At 42.4% G+C, this 24,762-nt stretch overlaps 1 protein-coding gene and 1 non-coding gene across 2 annotated transcripts; both read left to right on the top strand.

Annotated features, from left to right (window-relative positions):
- Positions 1-7,639: 7,639 nt before the first annotated feature.
- On the top strand, positions 7,640-18,887 carry EIF4G2 (eukaryotic translation initiation factor 4 gamma 2). Its single transcript, XM_086677994.1, has 21 exons — positions 7,640-7,782; positions 9,189-9,253; positions 10,298-10,438; positions 10,980-11,082; positions 11,753-11,884; positions 11,973-12,039; positions 12,127-12,278; positions 12,530-12,640; positions 12,818-12,901; positions 12,992-13,090; positions 13,350-13,491; positions 13,594-13,754; positions 14,108-14,221; positions 14,781-14,906; positions 15,058-15,162; positions 15,251-15,466; positions 15,555-15,813; positions 16,379-16,583; positions 16,711-16,922; positions 17,017-17,138; positions 18,061-18,887. The coding sequence occupies exons 7-21, from the start codon at positions 12,195-12,197 to the stop codon at positions 18,124-18,126; spliced, it is 2,106 nt and encodes a 701-aa protein (XP_086534120.1). The 5' UTR covers positions 7,640-7,782; positions 9,189-9,253; positions 10,298-10,438; positions 10,980-11,082; positions 11,753-11,884; positions 11,973-12,039; positions 12,127-12,194; the 3' UTR covers positions 18,127-18,887.
- LOC112866240 (small nucleolar RNA SNORD97) lies at positions 14,274-14,412 on the top strand. The gene has a single exon (XR_003224095.1). It is a non-coding gene; the product is annotated as a small nucleolar RNA SNORD97 (small nucleolar RNA).
- Positions 18,888-24,762: the final 5,875 nt, after the last annotated feature.

The following is a 24,762-nucleotide window of genomic DNA, read 5'->3' on the forward strand; positions in this document are numbered from 1 at the left end:
AAAATTACCTACGACCAGGTACTCTTTTTAAATGACCTGCGTTTTAAGTTAACCATCAACCTTCCAGAGAAAGTAAGAAAATGAGATTAATTTCAACTTCTCCAAAAAGACAACTCTACCTGGCCACAGTAGTTTTCCAAGTAGCTGCTGTATTAGTCAGGGTTCTCCAGACAAACAGAACCAGCAGGATTTGTATTTATATATATAGAGAGATTTATTTTAAGGAATTGGCTCATGTGATTGTTGAGGCTTGGTGAGTCCAAAATCTAATGGGGCAGGCTGGCAGGCTGGAAACTCAGGAAAGAGTTACGGTTTGAGTCCAAAGACCATCTTTTGGCAGAATTCCTTGTTTGAAAGAAGTTATTCCTTTTTCTATTAAGGCTTTCAACTGATTGGATGAGGCCCACCCACATCATGTATGGTGATCTGCTTTACTCAAAATCTACCAATTGAAATGTCAATTTCATCCAAAAAACACCTTGACAGAAATATCCAGAATGTTTGACCAAGTATTTGGGCACTGAGGCTTTGGCAAGTTGACACACAAATTAACTATCATAGTTAAATAGAATTCTAAGAAGTTAGTTATGGATAAAATGCTATGAGCAATTTAATGGACTGAATAGTGACACCTCCCCGCCAAGACATATGTCCATATCCTAAACTGAAACTTATGAATATTACCTTAAGTGGCAAAAAGATAAGATTAAGTTGAGGATCTTGAGAGGAGTTTATTCTCAATTATCTGCGTGCAATCATATGTATCATGAGAGAAAGTCAGAGAAAGTTTTTGTGACACAGGAGAAGACAATGTGAAGACGGGAGAGAGAGAGATGCAACCTGAAGCCAACAGCCACCAGAAGCTGGAAAAGGCAAGAGATGGGTTCTCTAGAGCCTCTATAGGGAGTACAGCCCTACCAACACCTTGATTTTGGACTTTAGGCCTCCAGAAGTGTGAGAAAATTAATTTATGTTGTCTTAAACCACCCACGTTGGGACAAATTGTTATAGCAGCCACAGGAAACTAAGCACCTTACACATCACATGCAAAAGTGACCAAAAAGAAAAAAAAAAAAAAAAGGAATATCCCCATTGTAGTTAGTCATGTTGCTGTAGAAAATAGCTTGGTGCGCTTGGAAAAGTATGAGATTCTGCTATAGTCTAACTGAATTACATTAGAAAAGCCACCTTTCAATTTCCCTATCTCTAAAATGGGGGAGGGGCGCCTGGGTGGCGCAATCGGTTAAGCGTCCGACTTCAGCCAGGTCACGATCTCACGGTCCGTGAGTTCGAGCCCCGCGTCGGGCTCTGGGCCGATGGCTCGGAGCCTGGAGCCTGTTTCCGATTCTGTGTCTCCCTCTCTCTCTGCCCCTCCCCCGTTCATGCTCTGTCTCTCTCTGTCCCAAAAATAAACGTTGAAAAAATAAAATAAAATAAAATAAAATGGGGGAAATGACCCTTCCCTACTTATCCACATGATTTGTACTGACACTCAAATGAGAGAATGTATATTCTTATATTTAATAAATGTTCACTGATATTTTCTATATGCCAGAAACTCTTCTAAAAGCACTGTATCTAGGGATATAACAGTGAAAATGACAAAGTCCATGCTGTCATTGAGCTTACATACTAATGCAGTAAGCAGACAATATACAAGAAAGAATGCAAAATCATTTCATATAGTGATAAGGACTATGAAAAAAAATTAAATCAACTAATAAGATAGAGTGGCTGGAAGGGAGATATTACATAGGGTGATCGACTTTTCTAAAAAGGTGACCATAAGTTGATAAAGCTGAGTCCTAAATTATGAAAAAGAGCCAGCCACATAAAAAAACAACAACAGGAATAAGCTTTTTGGACAGTAGCACTTGAAAAAGCAGCAGCCTCAGCCTTTGCATGTTTGAGGAATAGAAAGCTGTGCATGAACTTAAAATGTTTGAAGAAAAGAAAAAGACCAGTGTGACTGAACTATCAAGGACAAGGAGGAACATGGTAGGAGATGAAGCCAGAGTGATATTCAAGGGCTGGATCATGGAAAGTTACGTAGGCCACAATGAGAAGTTTGAATTTTACTATGGATATAACGTATATCCATGATCAAAAGGGTTTTAAACATGGAAGTGGTGTTATCTGATTTTCGTTTTTAAAAGATGACTGGCTTCTGGGTAGAGAATGTATTAGAGAGCAAGAGATGAAGTTGAGAGACCAGTTAGGAGGCTATTGCAGTAATCCAGGCTAGAGATAATGGTGGTTAGATTAAAGTGACAGTGATGTAGATCAAGAGAAATGGACCGATTTAAGATATACTTTGCAGATAGAGCCAGCAGAACTTTGATGCATTGGATATGGGAGAAGAAAGACAGGAATTAAGAGTGATTCATAGGGTTTTGGCTTTAGCAACCAGCATATAATGAACAATGGGGGAAAAAACTATTCTGAACATGTTAAATTTGAAATGCCTATTAGATACCCAAGGGGAAATTTCAGTAGGCAATTTGACATATATCTATAGTTTGCATGGGGGAAGGGATGAATCAGATGGAGTTATGAATTTAGAAATCATCATTATATAAATGGTATTTAAAATCATAGGATAGGTGAATTACCTAGGGGGAAAGTAGTCAGAGGGAAGAGAAGAAGGTCTAAAATAAATCCTTGGGTACTTTAATATTTAGAGGTCAAGCAGAGGAGGAGAAGCCAGTAAAGACAGCTGAATTGGTAATGGAGACAATGAGGTAGGAGGAAATCCTGGAAACTGTCAAGTCATGGAAGCCAAGAGAAAAATGAACGAATAAATGTCAACAAGATAATATGCATAAATATTTTCTCAGCTCCTGCTGTGTACAAAGAACTCTACTGGAAATGCAAAAGAAATGTTCTCCATCTCAAGGACCTTATGATTTTGAAAGGGAAATAAAAATAAGCCCCATAAAAATAATACAGTACATAGCCTTCTAACTGATTTCCCTATCTTCAGGTTTGCCTTTCAATCCATTCTACTCCAAGCACAAGGTTAATTTCCCTAAAACGGCACTCTAACCAATGAAAACTGATTAGCTTTAAACTAAAAGTCATCAGCGTTCCGATCAACTCAAGAACTTTCTTTGCCCATTTAGACCATCCCAAATCATCATTTTGGTACTCAAGGAAGGATGGATACAGCTTCATGAAACCTTATAGCACTTTTTCTTGGCAGCGCAGTTTAGCATTGATTCTACCCTTCCCTGCCCTTGTATGTAATTGGCTAGATTACATATCTTTTGTCTAGATTGTGAGCTCCTTAAAAACAGAGATTAAGCCGAAGTCCCATGTCTAGCCATTAGTATATTAACTCACTGGCTTTATTTTTTTCTGCCAAGTAGACAAAGACCTCCAAATTTTAGCCATATGGTATAGAACACTGGAATAATAAGTAAAATTTGAGTACTATAGAACGAGAATATGGATAATTAGGAATAGAAGAGGGATGTGCCTAGGAACAGGGAAGTAGTCTAAAACAAGATTGCAAAGTGCCTTTTATGCCAAACTAAGGAGATCAGATGTTATTCTGCTGTGGTAGACCTTACTGAGGTTTTTGAGCAAGGCAATTATACACTCATAACTGTGCTTCAGGAATGAATTGGAGGCAATAAATGAGGATGGCCTCAAAATTCGAAGCTATGGAGAATCACTGGGAGTGAATTTTTTTGAGGTAGCAATACCAGCTTAACTGGCTCTATGACGGAAGATTGGGTGTCTGGGAGTGGTGAAAAATAAGGCCAACAGAAGAGGTATGGTAGGGCCAGAACATGAAGGGCTTGAAAGCCAGACAAAAGCGTTAAGAACTGGAATTCCTGACTTCTAACGCCTGTTTCCCTACTTGGGGAAAGTCCTTTGTCTTTTCTAGAACGCAGTTTCCTTTTCCTAGGGTTTTCTCCAACTGTAAAATGTATCATTTTCTGTAATACTCTGACCTGCTGCAGTAGTTCTCAAACCTTAACTGTACATTGGAATCGCACGGAGAGCTTTGAAAGTGGTTGATGCCTGGACTCTAAGAGATCCAAATTTATCTAGAACTGGATCCAGCCCGGACATTGTTTTAAAGTCCTGGTCCTCAGCGGGGTGCCTCACTAGAGTGTGTGACTCTTGATCTCAGGTTCATGAGTTCGTACCCCACGTTGGGTATTGAGATTACTTAAAAATAAAACCTTAAAATAAATAAAAGGTCCTCAGGTGATTCTACTGTGCAGCCAAGGTTGAGATCACCTGATGTAGAAAACAATGAAGCACTAATATTCTTGAGCATGGATAATATGTTGTGGGGGAAAAAAAGTGTTTTAAGGAGGACTAATGTGTATACAGAGTAGAGGGAAAAGACTAGGAGACCAACTGGAATTTTTCAATAATTTAGGAGAAAAAGATACTAAGGCCTAGATTAGGATGTATGCAATGACACTGTAGGGAAAAAGATGATTTAGAGGGAAGTAACACTAGGACTTAGTAACTGACTGAATATTAAACCTGATCAAAAGGAAGGAGAAAATGTAGAGTCAAATTTCTAGTATAAATTCTAGTAGAATCCTTAGCAAAACTAGAGCAGTTGTCAAACGGTTGATCAATATTATACTATGGTAACAGAAATTGTCAGGGTCTAGGCTGTGTGCTTTACAAACATTATGCCATTTAATCTGTACAACTCTATAACTACTATTATTCCCATTTTACAGATTTAAAAACTAAAAAAAAAGAGAGCAGTTAAATAATTTGGCCAACATTACACAGTAAGAGAAGATAGTTGAACTAACCGGTCTGACTCCTTTTCTTTATAATAGGAAAATGATCAGTTAGTTACATACTGAATTGTTTGAGTTTGAACAAATAACTCAAAAAAGTAAACTGGCATAGAGGCCAGGCAGAAATATAAATGAGTAGATCAAATCAGATTTAACTGTAGTGAAATGAAGAGAAAACATAAATGAGGCAGTGGCTACTCAGCTATTGCCATGTTTTAAGATTTTTCATAAGAAGATAGAAATCTAGATTTCTGTGTAAAAATCTTCAAAAATGTAAATGTCAACTAATTCAAATGTTTAAAATTACTGTGTGGCCCAAATACAATATGGCTGCAAGTTTGCATCTCTGATTAATAATAGGCTGTTGGAAATTCAGAACTGAAGTTAGAGATTTGAGCTAGAGATGTATGATTAGGGAATCTGGAAGCACAAAGAGGGTAGCAGATGCTCCAGGAGTTGTATGTGTTAGAATAATAACCAGCATTTGACATGGCTAGTTAAAAGAATGCAAAAATATATTAGTTAACAAGTCAGTCAGGACTCTGTTTTTCAATCTTATAGAAAACTGACATAAAATGGAAATGTGAAAACTAGCATATTGAAGTGGGTGTATTTAAAATTCAATTTTCTATAAACTAAAAGTTAAAATCCAGATAATGACTTGAATTTTCATACATCCATGATGTGATGGAAACATTTCAAAATTGTGAATCTATCTCTCCTACTGATTGAAAGGTAATTATGATCATGTTTTATCCATATTTTCACCTTAGTTGCATTACTTTCTCCCAGCCAAGTTTCTCACATACATTCATACCTGCCAAGTCCATAGCAGAGGAGTTCACAATTACCAAAGATTAAGTAAAACCTTTTTTTATTTTTAATTATTGAGTTTCAGTTTCCTCAAAAGACCATCCGGGTGTTAGGGCTCAGGAAATACTCTCTTTGAAATCTAGACTAGAATAGTGTTTTTGAACAATATTCCTTTAGATTAATTATCAGTCACGAAGAATGTAAACCAGTTATGTAAAAAAGTACCACAAATATGAAAAGCCCTTTTGCAAACCTATAAAGCCCTATAACAATATTATAAAGAAATATTGTTCTGGTGTTATTTTGAAGCTACAGGGTCCTGAAATTACAAAGTATTTGAAACACAATTTCTTGTATTTGATACACAATTTTCCTCCTTTCCCAAAATGTTTTTTTTTCCACATGTAACTAACTCCAAGAGTGAGATCTTTTCCAATTGTTAAAGATAAAGGTCAAGTGAAATTGACTTAATAACAAATAACTAGTAAAAGAATGAGGGATAATGATCAGCCTCATATATGTCAAAGATCTAAAGATGCTGGAATTGTGTTAGAAATCTTCAGAGCCACACCACACCCTTCTATTAGCAGGTTTAAACGTCCTAGGACAAACTGCAACTTTCGTGAAGACTATATTATGGACTAGGTGCTTTCAACACCAAGAGCTGTTTTGACCTGTCAAACATGTCTGGTCTGTGAAAATCCAGTCCTTTATTGGACACTTTCTTTAAAAGACATGCATATTAAAACACAGTTTCTTGCTCTTGATATACATTGTATCGAGAACTGCATGTTCAAAATGAAGATGGGGAAATTTCTTCTAAGTACATGGAAACATGACTCCATTTTTGCATAGCCAGGACTCCATTTTTTTTGTAGCTGAAATGTCGCAAACGATGGAACACTTCATTTTCCGGTAGCCCTCCTTAAAAATATTACCTGAGAAGTATAAATAGTTCATCCTGCTGCTTTGAAAAGCCTAATCCTATTTGTTATGGTGAACCTTACATAAAATGGAAATACACGGCTGACAATCTTCAACGTGCTTAAAAACAAGTAAACAAAACCAAAAAACAAAAATCAGGAGCTAGCAATTAAAATCCTCCAAACGCCCGCGCTCCGCAAATACTTCTTCCAAAGAAGTCTGGTATAGTCTGGGTATTCCTGTGACCGCTGGCCGGACATTCCTTCGGGAAAAGCTGCTTCTCGTGTGAGGTACAAAGACAGTAAACCCCTTCTTTTTATCCCTCATTCACTCTGCAGGGGGTAGAATAAAAGAGAGGCTGAATGAAGTCTTCTTTACGCATCTGGGTGCATCCTCTTGTCTCCTGAACCCATCCTCCCGCCTCCCCGACCTAACTAAGGAGGCCGTAGCTGAGCACCTGGAGACCAATAGTTATTCCAGGCACTGCGCCCCGGGGGCGCCAGGCCTCAACCCTATAGGCCGGTCCCGGAGAAGCCGGGGCTGCGGGGTGGGGAAATCAAGGCTCCTTGGGGGCGCCAGGAAAGATCAGTGCTCTGACTCGCCACGGACCGGAATCGGGTAGGGTAGGGGAGAAGTGAGTTCCACCCCCATATTCCCGGTGACAAAACGAGGTAGAGGGGAAGAGGGCTACACAACTCGAGCAAGGGTAGAGTCAGGGAACAAAGAGGAGGAAGATGAGACAGCCACACCAACGCAGACGCAGAAGGGCTCTCCGACTTTACGCAAGTGGCCCGCACCTCCACGGTACTCAGCTCCCCTTACGCCACTGGCTTGGTCTCAGAGCCTTCGCGAATATGGCTTTGCGCACTGCGGCGGGGCTGCGCCACAACCGAGCTTGGCCCTGTGACTCCTCCCCACCGCTCTACGCGGATTGGTGGTAGAGTGCAACCAGACTGCTGATTGGGTGGCGAAGGAGCCATTCGGGGCGGCTCTGGTGGGTTCGGCTGCTCCAGAGTGATAAGTTCGGCTTCAGACACGCCTCAGCGCCAGCAGCGAGTCGGAGCTCTATGGAGGTGGCGGCGAGTACCGGGTGGTGGCTGCGGCAGCGACTCCTCTGAGCTGAGAGTTTCAAGTCGTTCCCGACTCCTTCCTCCCCCTTCCCTCCCCCTTTTTTGTTTTCCGTTCCCCTTCCCCCTCCCTTCCCTGTCCCCGACGACCGGATCCTGAGGAGGCAGCTGCGGCGGCAGCTGCTGAGTTCTCGGTGAAGGTGAGTGGAGCCGCCGCCGCCGAGTAGAGCGCTCTAAAATGGCCGCCGTCCCCTGGCCGCTTCTTCTCGAGCGGTACAAAATGGCGGCCGCAGGCGGAGCCGGGCGGGGCGGCCCTTGTTAGCGTGTTTTCCGCGCTCCGGGCACCTAGAAATTCTTCTCCTTTGTTCTCCTTTCCCGTTGCTGATGAAGTAGAAGGAAACCGGGAGCCGTGGCGTCCCCCGGCCGTCATCGTGGCTGTCGGTGGCCGGGGTCAGGGCGGGCCGAGGCGCTGGTGTGCTCGGAGGGAGAGAGCGTGGCGGGGCCGCGCGCGCCCCGGCGGGGAGCGACGTGCAGGCCGGCGGGGAGGGCCCGGCCGTTGGCGCGGGACCAGCCGAGGCGTAGGAGTCCCGGAGTCCGTCCTCCCGGCGGGGAGGCGGTATGTGAGGCCCCGGTGCCGGCGGGGAGCGGGCCCCGCCTGGGACCGGCGAGGGTAGAGAAAACTAGATTTCCGTCTTTTTGTCAGCAGGGAAGGGAACGGAGAAGCGGCTGTCAGTCCCTCGGGGATTTATGCGGAGGGAGGGGGCCCGCTCGGAGGCGGCGGGTGGGAAGGAGGCCGCCTTCCTGCCTGGAGAACAAAGAGCCGGGCGCTGGGCCGGCGGGGGCGGCCTCCGCTCCTCCCCGCCGAGGCTTGCCCCCAGCGGCTTCGAGGGGAGGCTGTCGGAAGCACTTCCCTAACTCCAGCCTGGGTGGGAGGAATCCACTGCTCTTTTGTTCCCAAGAAGGGAAAAAATGGGGCGGAGGTTCCTGCTGCCATGTTGTTGCCGGTGTCTTCCGCCTGCTGAGTGCCAGCCACCGTACACCCATGTCCCTCTCGCATCTTCCTGGATGCCCTGTGTGCGGAGGGGTTAAAAGAACGGACAGTGAAGGAAAACTGCTAAACAGCCTTTAGTCAGGTCTTATTCGGCCCGCTGGGCTCGTCGTCGAGGCAGTGCAAACTTAGGATATTTTCCACATAATGTGCCCGTGCGGATAAGTTAGGTTTTCTGTTCTTGATGTCGGTGCTCAGCTTTCAAGAAAGTAGAATGTGGCTTTTTCAAAGATTCGTTGTTCACAGTTGAAATGCTGTCTCTTGTATTTCTGTGAAGGTTCTTTGCATCTTTGAACATAAGGGAATTTCCAGGTGGCTAAGCAAAATAATTGTCCACTTGTGTTTGAGTACATTCTATTTTAGTCTTAGGAGATCTGCAATGCAGTCAAAGTTCAGTTAACTGCAGTGCCAGGATCTGAAATAAATTCTAATTGAAGGAAACTTTATAGATTTGTGTGTTAGCAGTGTCTAATTTTGGTACTCTTTCTCATTCTAGGTTTTTCATTTCTCCCATCCTCTTCCCTCCCCACCCCATCCATTAATATTATTCTTTTGAAGATTCTTCGTTGTCAAGCCGCCAAAGTGGAGAGTGCGATCGCAGAAGGGGGTGCTTCTCGTTTCAGGTATGTGGAGATTTATTTTTGGCAATTGTTACCAAGAGACCAATCGCAAAATCAAAAGAATCCCCACGCTAAGTAATTCTGACTTAATATGCTGCAAGTTCAATGTATAATGTGCCACGTACATTTTTTTTTTAAGTTCTTCACTTCTCATTATCTTTTTGTTTGTCCTCTGAAAAGTAGTTGTCAGTGATTTGACTTTCCTTTAGGCCCAGTTTCCTCTTCGTCTGTAGTGTAATTTCTGAAATACAGAATACTTAAAGAGACCCTTTAGCCCTTTTAAGTGAGACAGGTGGCATATGGATTTTTAAAGAAGTTTTTCTTTTAAATAGTGCTTCTTCGGGCGGAGGAGGAAGTAGGGGTGCACCTCAGCACTATCCCAAGACTGCTGGCAACAGGTATAGTAAGTGTGTAGAAGCCATGAGTTGCCATAGAACAGATTTAGTTTAATAGTATTTCACACATATAACGATGTAGTTATAGATATCGAGAATCTTAATCATACTGGGCATGGTTTCTGCTACGTATCTTAGAATATCAGCTCTTAATTATCCTTTTTGCTAAATTACCTGAATTAGGGCCCTCGAACTGCTCTTTATCCTTAGCTCTTTGGATTGTTTTCATTAATATTCAGAAATCAACAATTACTATTATCAGCAGTTACCTGTACTAATTAGTGGTAGAGCTGTACGCATGCAAGGAACATGGTCACACAACATTAGAAAATGTTGGTTTTCAAGGTGTGACTCCTAGAACCACCAGGATTGGCATCACCTGGGAGTTTATTAAAAATGCAAATTATCTAGTCTTACCCCAGACCCACTAAAACAGAAACTGCGGGTGGGCCCAGCAATCTCTTTTAACGAGCCCTTCAGGTGATTCTGAATTTGAGAAGCATTGATTGCGAGTTGCTTAGTTGTAAGGGAAACTGAAAACATGTAAACTGCTTATTCTATTTAGAAAGATACCCGAGTGGGATGACGTTTGATAAGTGACCGTGCTAGGTTTTAAATCATCTTAATTAGGAATCTTATAAATTTTTACTAGCGAGTTCCTGGGGAAAACCCCAGGGCAAAACGCTCAGAAATGGATTCCTGCACGAAGCACTAGACGAGATGACAACTCCGCAGCAAACAACTCCGCAAATGAAAAAGAACGACATGATGCAATCTTCAGGAAAGTAAGAGGGTAAGTTTATACATCTGCTTTGTTCTTTCACTAAAACGAGGGAAAAAGAATGAGTTGGCTGGGTTTGTCTCGTGTGTAGGCTGTATTACTTAGAAGGCAATGTTCACGTCCAAAGTGTGTATTTTAACGAATGCCAGTGTTGGCAGTTTTATCTTAAACTGAAGAGCAGCATGTTGGCTATTTTGAGGCTTAAGGGTTGCTTGTGGTCATTGAGTTAAAATACATAAGCCTTTTTGAAGTCCTGATATTTCCCATGCCTGATGTGTAACCCACTGAAGAAGCATGGAACACACTGGTCTTAGTTCCTGGATTTTAGCCTTAACAAGATTCTTGCTCTCTGACTTTTGAGGTAGTGAGATTTGTCAAACAGCTGGGGACCCCGAAGCAGGTACAGATATTACCTGAATAACAGCTTTATTTTAACATACCTTTGGTTATACGGGTAAGATGGGTCTTGAAGAAAAAATTAATTTCAAAGTTGTTTTTCAACTCTAATTTTTTGTGTGTTGCCTGACACTTAGTATGATTCCTTTCTCCCCAGCATACTAAATAAGCTTACTCCTGAAAAGTTTGACAAGCTATGCCTTGAGCTCCTCAATGTGGGTGTAGAGTCTAAACTCATCCTTAAAGGGGTCATACTGCTGGTAAGTTAAAAATTGGCTTAGCTGAAAGGGAGAGTAAAATAGTTAACAGACCCAAGTTTTCTGTACATTACATTGTTGCTTAAAACTTGGAGGCATGAGCTACGTGTTTATTGAATTGTGATGGTGATTTTAAAAATAACCAACTTTTAATGGCATCAGATTTAAGAGGTGGGTTTTTACTTTTCGTGTTGAAGTATAGTGTGACATACAATTTCATACTAGTTTCACATACACAACAGAGATTTGCTAATTTCATACATTACACAGTGCTTACCCCAAGTGTGGTTGTCCTTTGTCCTAAAAGGTGAATTTGTAAATTGTTCATACAATGCTTGGAGAGTTAAATGGGCTAAGCACAGGCTATTCACATTTTTTGTGTTTTTCTTTCTGTGGAAAACCTATTTTGGTCTTGGAAATGAATTGTATGATAGTTGATAATAAGATTTCAGTGTCTGTTTATAGTTTCAGTATCCAAGATATTTTTAACTTGGAGGGGGTGGGGGGGCTTTACTTGTAAGAGATTATATGCATAAGGTAAACGAGGCAGAGTTTGTCAGTAAAGTTAGGAGGTTTAAGATCCTTAAGGCTTATAAGGAAGTATTAAGTTAAAGGAAGGGTACTTTCAGAAGGTTGTCCTATTTAAAAAAAAGAAAAATGCCATTTTCTGTAGATTGTGGACAAAGCCCTAGAAGAGCCAAAGTATAGCTCACTGTATGCTCAGCTATGTCTGCGATTGGCAGAAGATGCACCAAACTTTGATGGCCCAGCAGCAGAGGGTCAACCAGGACAGAAGCAAAGCACAGTAAGTGGTAGTGTTTGCTTGCTTATTTCAAAGTTGGTTTGAAAGATTTCATTTAACAAAACCTGCCAAATGTCTTTGTTTCCAATAGACATTCAGACGCCTCCTAATTTCCAAATTACAAGATGAATTTGAAAACCGAACCAGAAATGTTGATGGTGAGAGTTTATGTTTGATACCTAAGTACTACTGGGGATATTGAATTTCATTCTGAATGTTGACTTTTTTCTGTTGTGTATTTTCAGTCTATGATAAGCGTGAAAATCCCCTCCTCCCCGAGGAGGAGGAACAGAGAGCCATTGCTAAGATCAAGATGTTGGGGAACATCAAATTCATTGGAGAACTTGGAAAGCTTGATCTTATTCATGAATCTATCCTTCATAAGTGCATCAAAACAGTAAGTATGTGAATGTAGGCTTAGATTTATCACTGGTTACATGATTATTTGTGGGAGAGGGGTCAATTATAATTTGTACTATCTGAGAATGTTGGTAGGTTAGTTTAATATTTCAGAATGGTCAGCAAAACTGCTAGTTAAATGTTGTAAATAGTGACGTGAAGTATGCAGTGTGTTTTGTAAAATACAGGTAGAAAAGTGTTACAACTTAAATAAGACTTTGTCAACACATTGGCATTTCTTTTTGGTAGCTTTTGGAAAAGAAGAAGAGAGTCCAACTCAAAGATATGGGAGAGGATTTGGAGTGCCTCTGTCAGATAATGAGGACAGTGGGACCTAGATTAGACCATGAACGAGCCAAGGTATGTTATTAAGTAGCTTGTGTTAATTTTCTTCAAATCAAAGGACTTGTTTTTGTGATACAGGGGATTATCATATTAGCCCATCAACTTTGATTATAACGTGAGAAGTCTTAAAAGCCTTAAATAGTACACTTTTGTCATAACATGTTTTAGTGAAGTATTTTTCTCTTCTATTAGTCCTTAATGGATCAGTACTTTGCCCGAATGTGTTCCTTGATGCTAAGTAAGGAATTGCCAGCGAGGATTCGTTTCCTGCTGCAGGTAAAACTGGTTTAACTGTGTTGATAAGCTGATTTCTTCTCTTTGGAAATACTAAAATTAAAACTTACCGGAACTATTTTTAAATTAAAGGATACCGTAGAGTTGCGAGAACACCATTGGGTTCCTCGCAAGGCTTTTCTTGACAATGGACCAAAGACGATCAATCAAATCCGTCAAGATGCAGTAAAAGTAAGATACTGGTGTTTTTTTAATCCGGTTGGTTTTAAGTTTATTGAACCACAAGGATCCTATTAACACTTGAGACTCCTCTTACCGATGGAGCTTATTAATGTTTTTAGTTTCTTGTTTACCATTTGGGGAAGAAATTATATACAGAAATTGCATAATTAGCACTCCAGTAGCCTGAAAGGGTTTTTTTTCCCCCCAAATGAGAATTATTTATGTAAAATAGTGTCTAGAATCAGGTGTTTATTCGCTATTTCTAAAGGATCTAGGAGTCTTTATTCCTGCTCCTATGGCTCAAGGGATGAGAAGTGACTTCTTTCTGGAGGGACCGTTCATGCCACCCAGGATGAAAATGGATAGGGACCCACTTGGAGGACTTGCTGATATGTTTGGACAAATGCCAGGTGATTTTGAACAAAACCGTGGTTTTGTTAAAATAAAAAATCAACTTTAAATGTTTTAACAGTAGCAGAGTTGTAAAGAGTTGTTCCTGTATGTATTTTAAGGTAGCGGAATTGGTACTGGTCCAGGAGTTATCCAGGATAGATTTTCACCCACCATGGGGCGTCATCGTTCTAATCAACTCTTCAATGGCCATGGGGGACACATCATGCCTCCCACACAATCGCAGTTTGGAGAGATGGGAGGCAAGTTTATGAAAAGCCAGGTAAGGAAACGTAAGAATGCTTAGGCAACAAATTTTAAATCCTCCAATACATGTGATTTATTTTTTGCTTTTTTAAAAGTGATATTTTAGGGTAATGTTTGTTTTTCTAAACCAAAGCGTCTGTGTGACCAGTTACTTAAAACTGGGTAAGATGCTTATCCTTAAAATTAGTAAAATCACAGCGTTTTTATTTGATAGGACTAGATTTTTATTCTTCCCTTGTTGCATCTTTACTTTCTCTGGGCAAATTCAGTTTAGCTTTCCTTATGGCTTGGCTCATCCCTTTGGTACTTCATTACCATAATTTGTGGACCCCTTTTTATCTAGACTTTCTTTCTCCCTTTCTAAAATAGGGGCTAAGCCAGCTCTACCATAACCAGAGTCAGGGACTCTTATCCCAGCTGCAAGGACAGTCGAAGGATATGCCACCTCGGTTTTCTAAGAAAGGACAGCTTAATGCAGATGAGGTACATTTGCCTATGTTACTTCTATGTCATAGTTTGTCAATTCAGAAATCTATTGCCCGATGATTATAAATAAGACGCGTTATTAAGAGGACTTAATGCTGGAGTTCTTTAATTCTTTCTTTTCTATACTTCTTTTTCTTTCTTTGGATGTCCAGCGTCCTATGAGCGAAGATTATGAGATATGAGGGCAAGTCTCTTAAAATCTTCAATTAAAGCAAAGAAAATGGTTGTCAGGATTTTAATGGTGTTTTTCTGTGTATAGAATGACTTAACTATAAGAATAAAACAAGACATTTTCTAGTTAATATTTTAGTGGTGCTTATTCTAGGAGAGTCCTAGTACAAATACAAGATTTTTGTAACTGTATATTATTTTCATGTGGATCAGATCTTTAGTTTTCTTGCCAGAAGTTACGTTAACATGGAGCTTACTTTTCAGCGGTCCATTCTCTAACTTCCGCCCTAGATTCTAGGATGTCTGTATATACTGAATTAATCTTAGGATGTTGGATCTAATGTTTACCAACTGCATGTTAACTTTGTTTTGTTTTCAATTCTAGATTAGCCTGAGGCCTGCTCAGTCGTTCTTAATGAATAAAAATCAAGTGCCAAAGCTTCAGCCCCAGATAACTATGATTCCTCCTAGTGCACAACCACCACGCACTCAAACACCACCTCTGGGACAGGTATGGACTGTAGTAGGATAGTATTTTCTATGGTTATGGTATTTTATGAAGATGTCTGAAGATTTTTTTTAGGGTCTTTCCTATAACTTCACACACTTTTAAAAAAATTAAATCATACTTGTCATGTTGCTGTGTTTTTGTTTGTTTTTAGACACCTCAGCTTGGTCTCAAAACTAATCCTCCACTTATCCAGGAAAAGCCTGCCAAGACTAGTAAAAAGCCACCACCATCAAAGGAAGAACTACTTAAACTAACTGTAAGTTTCAAATAATCCCATAGTCTGATTCATGGAGTCTATTTGAGATAGGAAAACACTAAAGAGATTTGGATTGTGTTCTTTTCAGGAAACTGTTGTGACTGAATATCTGAATAGTGGGAACGCGAATGAAGCGGTCAGTGGTGTGAGAGAGATGAGGGCTCCTAAACACTTTCTTCCTGAGATGTTAAGCAAAGTAATTATCCTGTCACTAGATAGAAGTGATGAAGATAAAGAAAAAGCAAGTTCTTTGATCAGTTTGCTCAAACAGGAAGGGATAGCCACCAGTGACAACTTCATGCAGGTGAGAACACTGCTCTGATTCTGGGGGAACTTTTTTGCATTCACGTTTGAGAACTGCTAAGTTGATTGTGTTGTGTATTCCTTCTAAGGCTTTCCTGAACGTATTGGACCAGTGCCCCAAACTGGAGGTTGACATCCCCTTGGTGAAATCATATTTAGCACAGTTTGCAGCTCGTGCCATCATTTCAGAGCTGGTGAGCATTTCAGAACTAGCTCAACCACTGGAAAGTGGCACCCATTTTCCTCTCTTCTTACTTTGTCTTCAGCAATTAGCTAAATTACAAGATCGAGAATGGTTAACAGAACTTTTTCAACAAAGCAAGGTCAATATGCAGAAAATGCTCCCAGGTAAGAGAATTTTGGGGATTTTTTTTCTTTTTTTTTTTTTTTTAATTTTTTTTTTCAACGTTTTTTATTTATTTTTGGGACAGAGAGAGACAGAGCATGAACGGGGGAGGGGCAGAGAGAGAGGGAGACACAGAATCGGAAACAGGCTCCAGGCTCCGAGCCATCAGCCCAGAGCCTGACGTGGGGCTCGAACTCACGGACCGCGAGATCGTGACCTGGCTGAAGTCGGGCGCTTAACTGACGACTGCGCCACCCAGGCGCCCCTGGGGATTTTTTTTCTTAATACAAAATCTGAAGAGTCTTCAGTATCTTGAGTGGATCTATACAAATCAGACTGGATTATCTTGTCCAGATAATGATAAGCATTACCATAGGTTAGATTTCACCTTTATGAAAAGTGATAATGATTTAACTGCTCTCATTTGATCCAGATACTAAGTGTTTGCTTTGCTGGGTTACTATAAATCTTGTACATTTGGGAAATCATTTGTAAAGCCATTTTCTAGACAGGCCAACTGGCTAAAATGAACTACCTGCTGATGTGTAGATGGTTTTGTCTCTTCAGAAATTGATCAGAATAAGGACCGCATGTTGGAGATTTTGGAAGGAAAGGGACTGAGTTTCTTATTCCCACTCCTCAAATTGGAGAAGGAATTGTTGAAGCAAATAAAGTTGGATCCATCCCCTCAAACCATATATAAATGGATTAAAGATAACATCTCCCCCAAACTTCATGTAGATAAAGGATTTGTGAACATCTTAATGACTAGGTAAGGTAAAGTCCATGGTTACATTAACACTTATTTACTAGAAAATATAAGGCAAGGGACTAAGGATGGTCTTTCTTGGGCTAGAAAATTTTGCTTTGGGGTTCTGACAAGATCTCTTTCTGTGCAGCTTCTTACAGTATATTTCTAGTGAAGTAAACCCACCCAGTGATGAGACAGATTCTTCCTCTGCTCCTTCCAAAGAACAGTTAGAGCAGGAAAAACAACTGCTGCTTTCTTTCAAGCCAGTAATGCAGAAATTCCTTCATGATCACGTTGATCTGCAAGTCAGTGCCCTGTATGCTCTGCAGGTGCACTGCTACAACAGCAACTTCCCCAAAGGTGAGTGGCCGAGGACAGTAGCCCGACGGTGGCGAGCGTGGGGCAGTTTTTTCCACATCACACTAGATCACGGGGTTTGTGTGTTATCTTTTAGGCATGTTGCTCCGCTTTTTTGTTCACTTTTATGACATGGAAATTATTGAAGAAGAAGCTTTTTTGGCTTGGAAAGAAGATATAACCCAAGAATTTCCTGGGAAAGGCAAGGCTTTGTTCCAGGTAAATCTTTTGTTGTAGGCATTTAGTCTGCTTTTTTCAGTTTACTTAGTATTTAGTGAAGTACAGGAGGCAAAATAGTTGTAGTTTTATCTGTATGTTTCTTTCTGCATGTTTACAAGCTTTGGTAAAAATAGTACAGTGAGGGAAAGCTGTGAAGTGGTGTAAGGCTTCTATCCTAGTGATTACATATGTAAGATGTTGGCGGCTAACATTTTTTAGGAGTAAAGCTACTCCCAAAGGTTGAATGGTTGAGTGATTGCACAAGATTGGATTAAAGCTTTTAAAAAAATGTTAGTAAAGAAGAGATTGCTTCTCATTTCTCACATCTTCATTTTCTGTGAGTAGAATTCTAGTCCTAGGGGAAGACGTTTATATCTCTGGGGATTCTAAAATCACAGTACATTAATCACCTACAGAGTAGTTGAAAAACCAGTTTCAGAGAATCAGATTTAGCGGGTCTGTGGTACACAACACAGTCCAGGCGATTCTCATGCTGATTTCGTAGGGGATCAGGCTTTGAGAAGCACTGGTCTCTACAGTATTTTCTTCCTAAGGTTCACAGGTGAGCTTTGTGAGCTAATCATTCTCCCTGCCCTTGGGGAATCTGCTAGCAATTCTGGGATAGGGCTAGAAATCTTTTTAGGAATCTCTCTCCTCTCTCTCCCCAGTATTGCTAACATAATTCAGGTTTGGGAGGAGCCCCTGTCCCATACTAAAATGAGTCTACGATGTGATTGGAAGTAGTGTCAAGAAGTCAACAGCTTCCCACATATAAAGAATAAATTCTCTTTATTATAAAGGGTGTACCACCTAAAACTTAGGATCAAGCTAGCAAACCCACTAAAGGAGCTAAGTCAAAACTATGGATTTGAGTTTCTTTTTCAGAAGTATAGCTTAATTCTGTTAACTTACAAATTTACAGGTGAATCAGTGGCTAACCTGGCTAGAAACTGCTGAAGAAGAAGAATCTGAGGAAGAAGCTGACTAAAGAACCAGCCAAAGCCTTAAATTGTGCAAAACATACTGTTGCTATGACGTAACTGCATTTGACCTAACCACTGCGAAAATTCATTCCGCTGTAATGTTTTCACAATATTTAAAGCAGAAGCACGTCAGTTAGGATTTCCTTCTGCATAAGGTTTTTTTGTAGTGTAATGTCTTAATCATAGTCTACCATCAAATATTTTAGGAGTATCTTTAATGTTTAGATAGTATATTAGCAGCATGCAATAATTACATCATAAGTTCTCAAGCAGAGGCAGTCTATTGCAAGGACCTTCTTTGCTGCCAGTTATCATAGGCTGTTTTAAGTTAGAAAACTGAATAGCAACACTGAATACTGTAGAAATGCACTTTGCTCAGTAATACTTGAGTTGTTGCAATATTTGATTATCCATTTGGTTGTTACAGAAAAATTCTTAACTGTAATTGATGGTTGTTGCCGTAATAGTATATTGCCTGTATTTCTACCTCTAGTAATGGGCTTTATGTGCTAGATTTTAATATCCTTGAGCCTGGGCAAGTGCACAAGTCTTTTTAAAAGAAACATGGTTTACTTGCACAAAACTGATCAGTTTTGAGAGATCATTAATGCCCTTGAAGTGGTTTTGTGGGTGTGAAACAAATGGTGAGAATTTGAATTGGTCCCTCTTATTATAGTATTGAAATTAAGTCTACTTAATTTATCAAGTCATGTTCATGCCCTGATTTTATATACTTGTATCTATCAATAAACATTGTGATACTTGATAGAGTTGTGTGTGACTTAAGTAGCAACTACAGGCAGGTTTAGGAATTACGGTTTAGGAGCACCTGGGTGGCTCAGTGAATTAAGCGTCCACCTCTCGATTCACGATGATCTCATGGGTCGTGATATGGAGGCCCACGTCCAGCTCTGTGCTGACAGCAGGGAGCTTGCTTGGGATTCTCTCTCTGACCCTCCCCTGCTCCTGTACACACACTGTTGCTCTCTCAAACCTTTAAAAAAAAAAAATGACAGATGAGAGAAAATTCAAGGGGAAGTCTCACAAATTTAGAGAACCCTTACTAATGCATAGCAACAAACTTGGTGACATTTCTTTGTCCTGTGAAATACATGGTAACTTGAGAAGCTAACCGTACATGGATGGCCGGACAACACAAAAATAATGACCGTGGTGTAGTATCAGTGGTATATCTTAATACCATTCCATAGTATAGTGGGTTTTAAGTCAAGATAGTACTTTGGTCTGCACAGCCCTACATCTGATCTGGTCTGCAGTCCTGTCCTTTTCCCAACACCCTATTTCTCTAATTTCCTGCAACTTGGCCCTCATTCATTCTCCTGCCACGCTGGCCTCCTACTTCCTGGGACATGCCAAGCATAAGAGGCTTTTTCCCATTTCTCCCCTCACCCCCATAACTAGATGACTTGGCTCCCCAAGTTGTGGCTCAAATGCCGGGTTAATTAGGACCCCACTGTCTACCCTATTTAAAAAATGTAACTCAGGGCTACCTGGCTGGCTCAGTGGGAAGAGCATGTGACTATTGACTTCAGGGTTTGGAGTTATAGCGCCATGGGTGTAGAGCTTCCTTTAATAACAAAAAACAAAACGCACATAATTTATTCTCTTCCTTTTTAGATTGTGCCATGACCACCATTACTGCATATTTAGGTCTAACTCCCTCCAGAATGTGAGGAGATGGAGTTTTTTGTTGTTTGGCTGTATCTAACCCCAGAGCCTAGCACACAGAATACTTAACCAAATCACAAATTAATAAAATTACTCTACCTGACAGGATCTGGACCTAAAAGGAAAAAGTGGAAAGGAAGGACTTGAGTAACAAGATAGGGTTCATTCCTACCACTTAGTAGCAGTGTGATCTTAGGCAAGGTACTTTGTTCCTCTGAGCTGATTTGAAAATGGGAATAATGCCACAAGAACTAAAAGTAATGTGAATGTCACTAGCAGAGCCTCCTACGGAAGTAGGCCTTTGATGTATGCGAATTCACATTTTACCTTAGCTGCTTCCATCCCGAGCTTCCAATCAGATCAATCCAATGGGCATTTCTCAGTCTTAGTTGACCTATGAAAAGCATTCAGCAATTTTTAGCTCTTTGCCTTCAGGCTTCTCGGTGTCCTTTTAAAGCTCTTTTCTAGCCTGGCTTATAAACGTTACTGTTACGCTTTGCTCAACACTCAACTTCTATTGCTCCGATTACCATCTACATCCTGAAGGCGTCTGTGTCTTGGAAGAGCATCAAATTGCACATCCAACCAGCTCCTGGACGCTTTATCTGAATGTGCCCCAAGCACTTCAAACTCAGTGTGTCCATCACTAAACTCCCTCAAACCAACATTTCCTCCTTTTCTGGCTCTAAATGGTACTCCCATCTGAGCCCAAAAGGAGTCACCCTTGACCTCGCTTCCTTCCCAACCACATTCTGTCCATCTTCCTTCCGTGATAGCTACTGAAGCCCTTGCCTTCTTCCCATCTCCACTGCACTGCCCCGCACCAGGCTCCACTGTCTCACGCCTGAATCACTGCAATTGACTTCCGAACAGTCGCCGTTCCCATTCATCTTGCTCTTTTTCCAGTCCATTCTCTGCATCACAGAGTGTTAAAACTCTGCCCTTTAGTGGCTCCAAGTTTTCTTCAGAAGAAAATCCAAATTCTTTTAACAATGGAGCAATGGAGTTACCTGCTGATTGCCCCTTTAAGTGTTTTGGGGTTTTGTTTTGTTTCATCTATCTCTGGGTCTCTCACAGGCTGCTCCCTGTGCCTGGACCATTGTTCTCCTTACTATTCCCACTTTTTCATCTCCCTTCATCTAGCTTATTCTCACTCATCCTTCAGAGATGAGCATAAATGTTCCACATTTGGAAAACTTGCCTTCCTCTGCCAAGACTAGGTGAGGAGTTTGTACCAATCAAGAGCTCTTGGATGCAAAGAAGAGAAACTTACGCTGGACAAACTGAGTAGAAAGGAACTTTATCGGAACTCCCTTCAAGGGAGCCCTGAGACCAGACTTAGAAATGAAGAGGGACTAAGGGAAGCTGGGTAGCCTGAACCACAGAAACCGCCTGACCAGAGCAATGTTGCCAGCACCCCCATCACACCCCAGAGCCTCCTGTGCCGGTATCTGAATCCCCCAGTGACATCGGGTCCAGGTTCAGAGCCCCAGGCAGAAGCCCACAACTGACTAGGCTTGGATCACGTGTTCTCCCCTTGCGGAGCCTGTATCTTCAGGGCTCCTGCTGTGTCAAGCAGGCCCTGGTGCCTGCAAAGACTTACAGTGCAAAGGGAAAGAAGAACTTTGGAAGGGAACTTGGGTAGACAGCCAAAACATAATTGTCTGCTAGGTGGCCTCTCTGTACTCCAACTCCCCTTCTAGCACTCACCACACTGCGCTCTGACCACCTGCTTGCTCCCGGGCTTTCCACTGTGCTGAGAGCTCCCAGATGGCGGGGAGTGTCGCGTTCATTGCTCTATTCCCAGGGCTTGGCACAGGGCTAGACACATATTAAGGACCAATAATGGAATGCATTCTATGGAATGCAACAATGAATCGAGGTTTTGTGGAACACGAATTTTATATAACTGGGGCATGAGGGAAAACGTGTGTCTCTTCAAGAACACAAACTTGGGGTCAGGGTCCAGATAGAGTCCTGTGTAAGAGTCTGGCCTTGAAACAAGCTCATTGACTTCCTGGCAATCCGAGCGAGTGACTATACTTGATACCCGACGGCATGATCATTCTTGTCCTGATCTGTACCAGATCTGCTTCGAATCCAATTACAAAACGTTCAGCTCCCCACGTTAATTTATTCATTCGTACATTCAAAGGTGAGCGCCTCATCACTCACTGCCAGCCTTGTGCTAGGGCTGCGACACGACAGCAGTGAGACACCATGTCTTCCCAGGCAAGAGCCCCCTCCTCTACAGCGGGGGAGGTAGATGGGAGCTGACGGTGCAACCACGGCCGGTGATAGGCCACCCGAGCCAAGAGGAGGAAACACCCTGGAGAAGCTGTGACTTCAAGGAAGAATCACTCTCCTGACAAGCGTTTGATGCGGGGGGGCTCTCTAGGCAGTGGTAGGGAAGCCGGCTTCACCTTTCTCCTGGCTCCGCAGAGCCCCCATCTACCCGCCCACCCCTCCACCCCAGAGGCGCTCCACCAACACTTCTGATTGAGGGGACATCTTTCATCTTCAGCCAGAGGTGGCAGTGCAGGGCAGCTTCAGGGACCAGCTCCTCAGCAGGGCCAGGAGGACAGGGACTTACAAAGCTCCTTCTTCATACCTCACTAGATTCAGAGTCAGCCTTCCAACGGGGGTCCTCCAAGGAAACCCCGGGCTCTGGTCAAGAAGACGCCTGAGCACACAGCAGAGCGGAGCATACACAGGACCCTGTAGCCACATGCCACCCAGACCCACAGACTGTCCTGTCAGCCCACCTCACCTGGAGTCAGTCCCTAAGGATGGGATAGAGCCAAGGTCAGGCTTACTGTCTCCACCGCGCCCTCTGCTGGGCTCCGAGGAGAAGACACCCACCCCTCTCGGGAGGAGGACACCAGGGAACTCGTCTGGTACAGCCCAAGGGGAAAGAGGACCAAACCTATTGGGCATGCTCATCAAGGGGGGAGGGGAGAGGGAGAATTTACTTTGGTTTGGTCTGGTCCCCCTGTCAACCGTGGATGTCAACAGTGTGACTGATTATCAGTGAATCCCGAGGGCCACCCAGGTCTGCGTGAGACCCACAGCGTCACAGACTGGAGCCTGAATCCCAGCTTCCCAAGGAATTAGTTCTACGAGCCTGAATCCCAGTAATTACTAATTCCCAAGTAATTAGTTCCAAGGGCTTAGGCGAACTGCTTCACCTCTCTGGGCTTCATATGCCTTATCAATGGATCATGACCTGAGCCGAAGTCAGATGCTTAACCAACTTGAGCCACCCAGGCGCCCATCCTTATCTATGGAAATAATCCTTGGTTTGGCCACCTCCTAGGGTCATTGCAAGGAGCAGGATAGACAGGTAATGAGAAACAGTGTTTGACAGATGTGGGGATTGCTCTACAAGTCCCTTCATCTTAGAAATACTTACTGAGTACCAGCTACATGCTGGGCCCTGTTCCAGTGCTAGGGATGAAACAGTGAATGAGGCAAAGGCTTCTTTTGGAGCGCACATTCTGGCTGACAGGAGAGAGAGAAGAAACAAGTGGCTGGTGTCTGATGGAAAGTGCTATACATAGCAAAATAAAACAGAAGAGCAGGGAGTGATGCAGATGCTAGCTGAAATAGGGCGTTCAGGGAAGGCTTCGTGAGGAAGGGGCCCTGGAGCAAAGATCTAAATAAAGTGAGGGAGTGAATGATGCAAATGTCTGGAGGAAGAACTTTCCAGGCACAGGGGAAGCACAGCCAAAGGCCTTGAGATGGGAACACACATGGGGCGTCTGAGGAACAATGAGGGAGCCAGTGTGGCTGAGCAGAGAGCAGGGTCCTGCGGCTGGAGAGCGGCAAGGAGGCATGTGAAAGAGCAGGACATCATGAGGACTGTGGCTTTTTCTCTAAGTGGAACGGACTGCCTTTGGAGGATTACTATTATTATTTATTAATACTATTAATTATTCATTAATATTATCCACCCTTTGCTATGGCATATTAGCGTGCTTATTCTAGCTAACATTGCTTGAGCATTTCGTACATGTGGGGTTGGATTAGGCACATTAATCATCCCATTTAATCTTCCCAACCTCTTGGAGACAAGTACTTTATTATCTTTATCTTATTGATAAGGAAACTGGCACCTTGCCCAGGGTCTTTCATTTATTCAACAAGAAGTCATGGGCACCTTTTGTGTGCGTTTTTGATGTACTAGGACACAGCGTTGTCATGGGGTCATCATTCAAACCCTGCCCTGCATTTCAGGAGCCACAACTCATCTCTGCTAGACCTGTTGGGGGAACAGAAGGAAAGGAAAGAAAGAGACTCACCCAGGGGCAGTGAGCTCCTCCTTCCTGGGAGGGTACAATCAGAGCTGGGTGAGCACCTGATGGTGCAGGCGCCTCTCAAGGTCCGGCCAAAGGACCGAGGTGAGGAACATTCAGCCTCCACATCCACCTGTTATGAGTTGAGTTGTGTCTCACCCAAAAGATATGTGGAAGTCCTAACTCTAGGGACCTGTGACTGTAACCTTATTTGGAAATCGTCTCTTTGCAGACGTAATCAAGATGAGGTCGTAAGGATGGGTCCTCATCCAATATGGATGGTGTCCGTATGAGAAAAAAGAGACACACAGTCACACACAGGGAGAACGCCATATGATGAGAAAGGTGGAGACTGGAGTGAGGTTTCTACAAGCCAAGGGATGCCGAGGATTGCCAGCAACACCAGAGGCTGAGAGAACAGCATGGACCACATGCTTCCCTACGGCCTTCAGGTGTCCTGCCAATGTCTCAGTTTCAGACTTCCAGCATCCAGGACTAGAGAGAGTCCATTTCTGTTGTTCTGAGGCAATTTCAGCCCTAGGAAACGGAAACTAGCACACCTGCCCCTGCTCTACTAGCATCCCCACTGCCACCATGACGAAGCCTTCCAGGCCACCCCTGCCTGTCCCCTCCCCAGAACCCACCTCACTACCCAGT

Source organism: Puma concolor, chromosome D1 (genome assembly GCF_028749965.1).
Source record: "Puma concolor isolate L17-30 chromosome D1, mPumCon1.1.hap2, whole genome shotgun sequence".
Lineage (NCBI taxonomy): Eukaryota > Metazoa > Chordata > Mammalia > Carnivora > Felidae > Puma > Puma concolor.

Excerpts from the sequence above, each read along its gene's own strand:
- EIF4G2 (XM_086677994.1), top strand. The coding sequence starts at position 12,195 with ATGTTGGGGAACATCAAATTCATTGGAGAACTTGGAAAGCTTGATCTT. Across the intron at positions 12,641-12,817 it reads TAGACCATGAACGAGCCAAG|TCCTTAATGGATCAGTACTT; the intron begins GTATGTTATTAA and ends CTCTTCTATTAG. Across the intron at positions 13,755-14,107 it reads GCAAGTTTATGAAAAGCCAG|GGGCTAAGCCAGCTCTACCA; the intron begins GTAAGGAAACGT and ends TTTCTAAAATAG.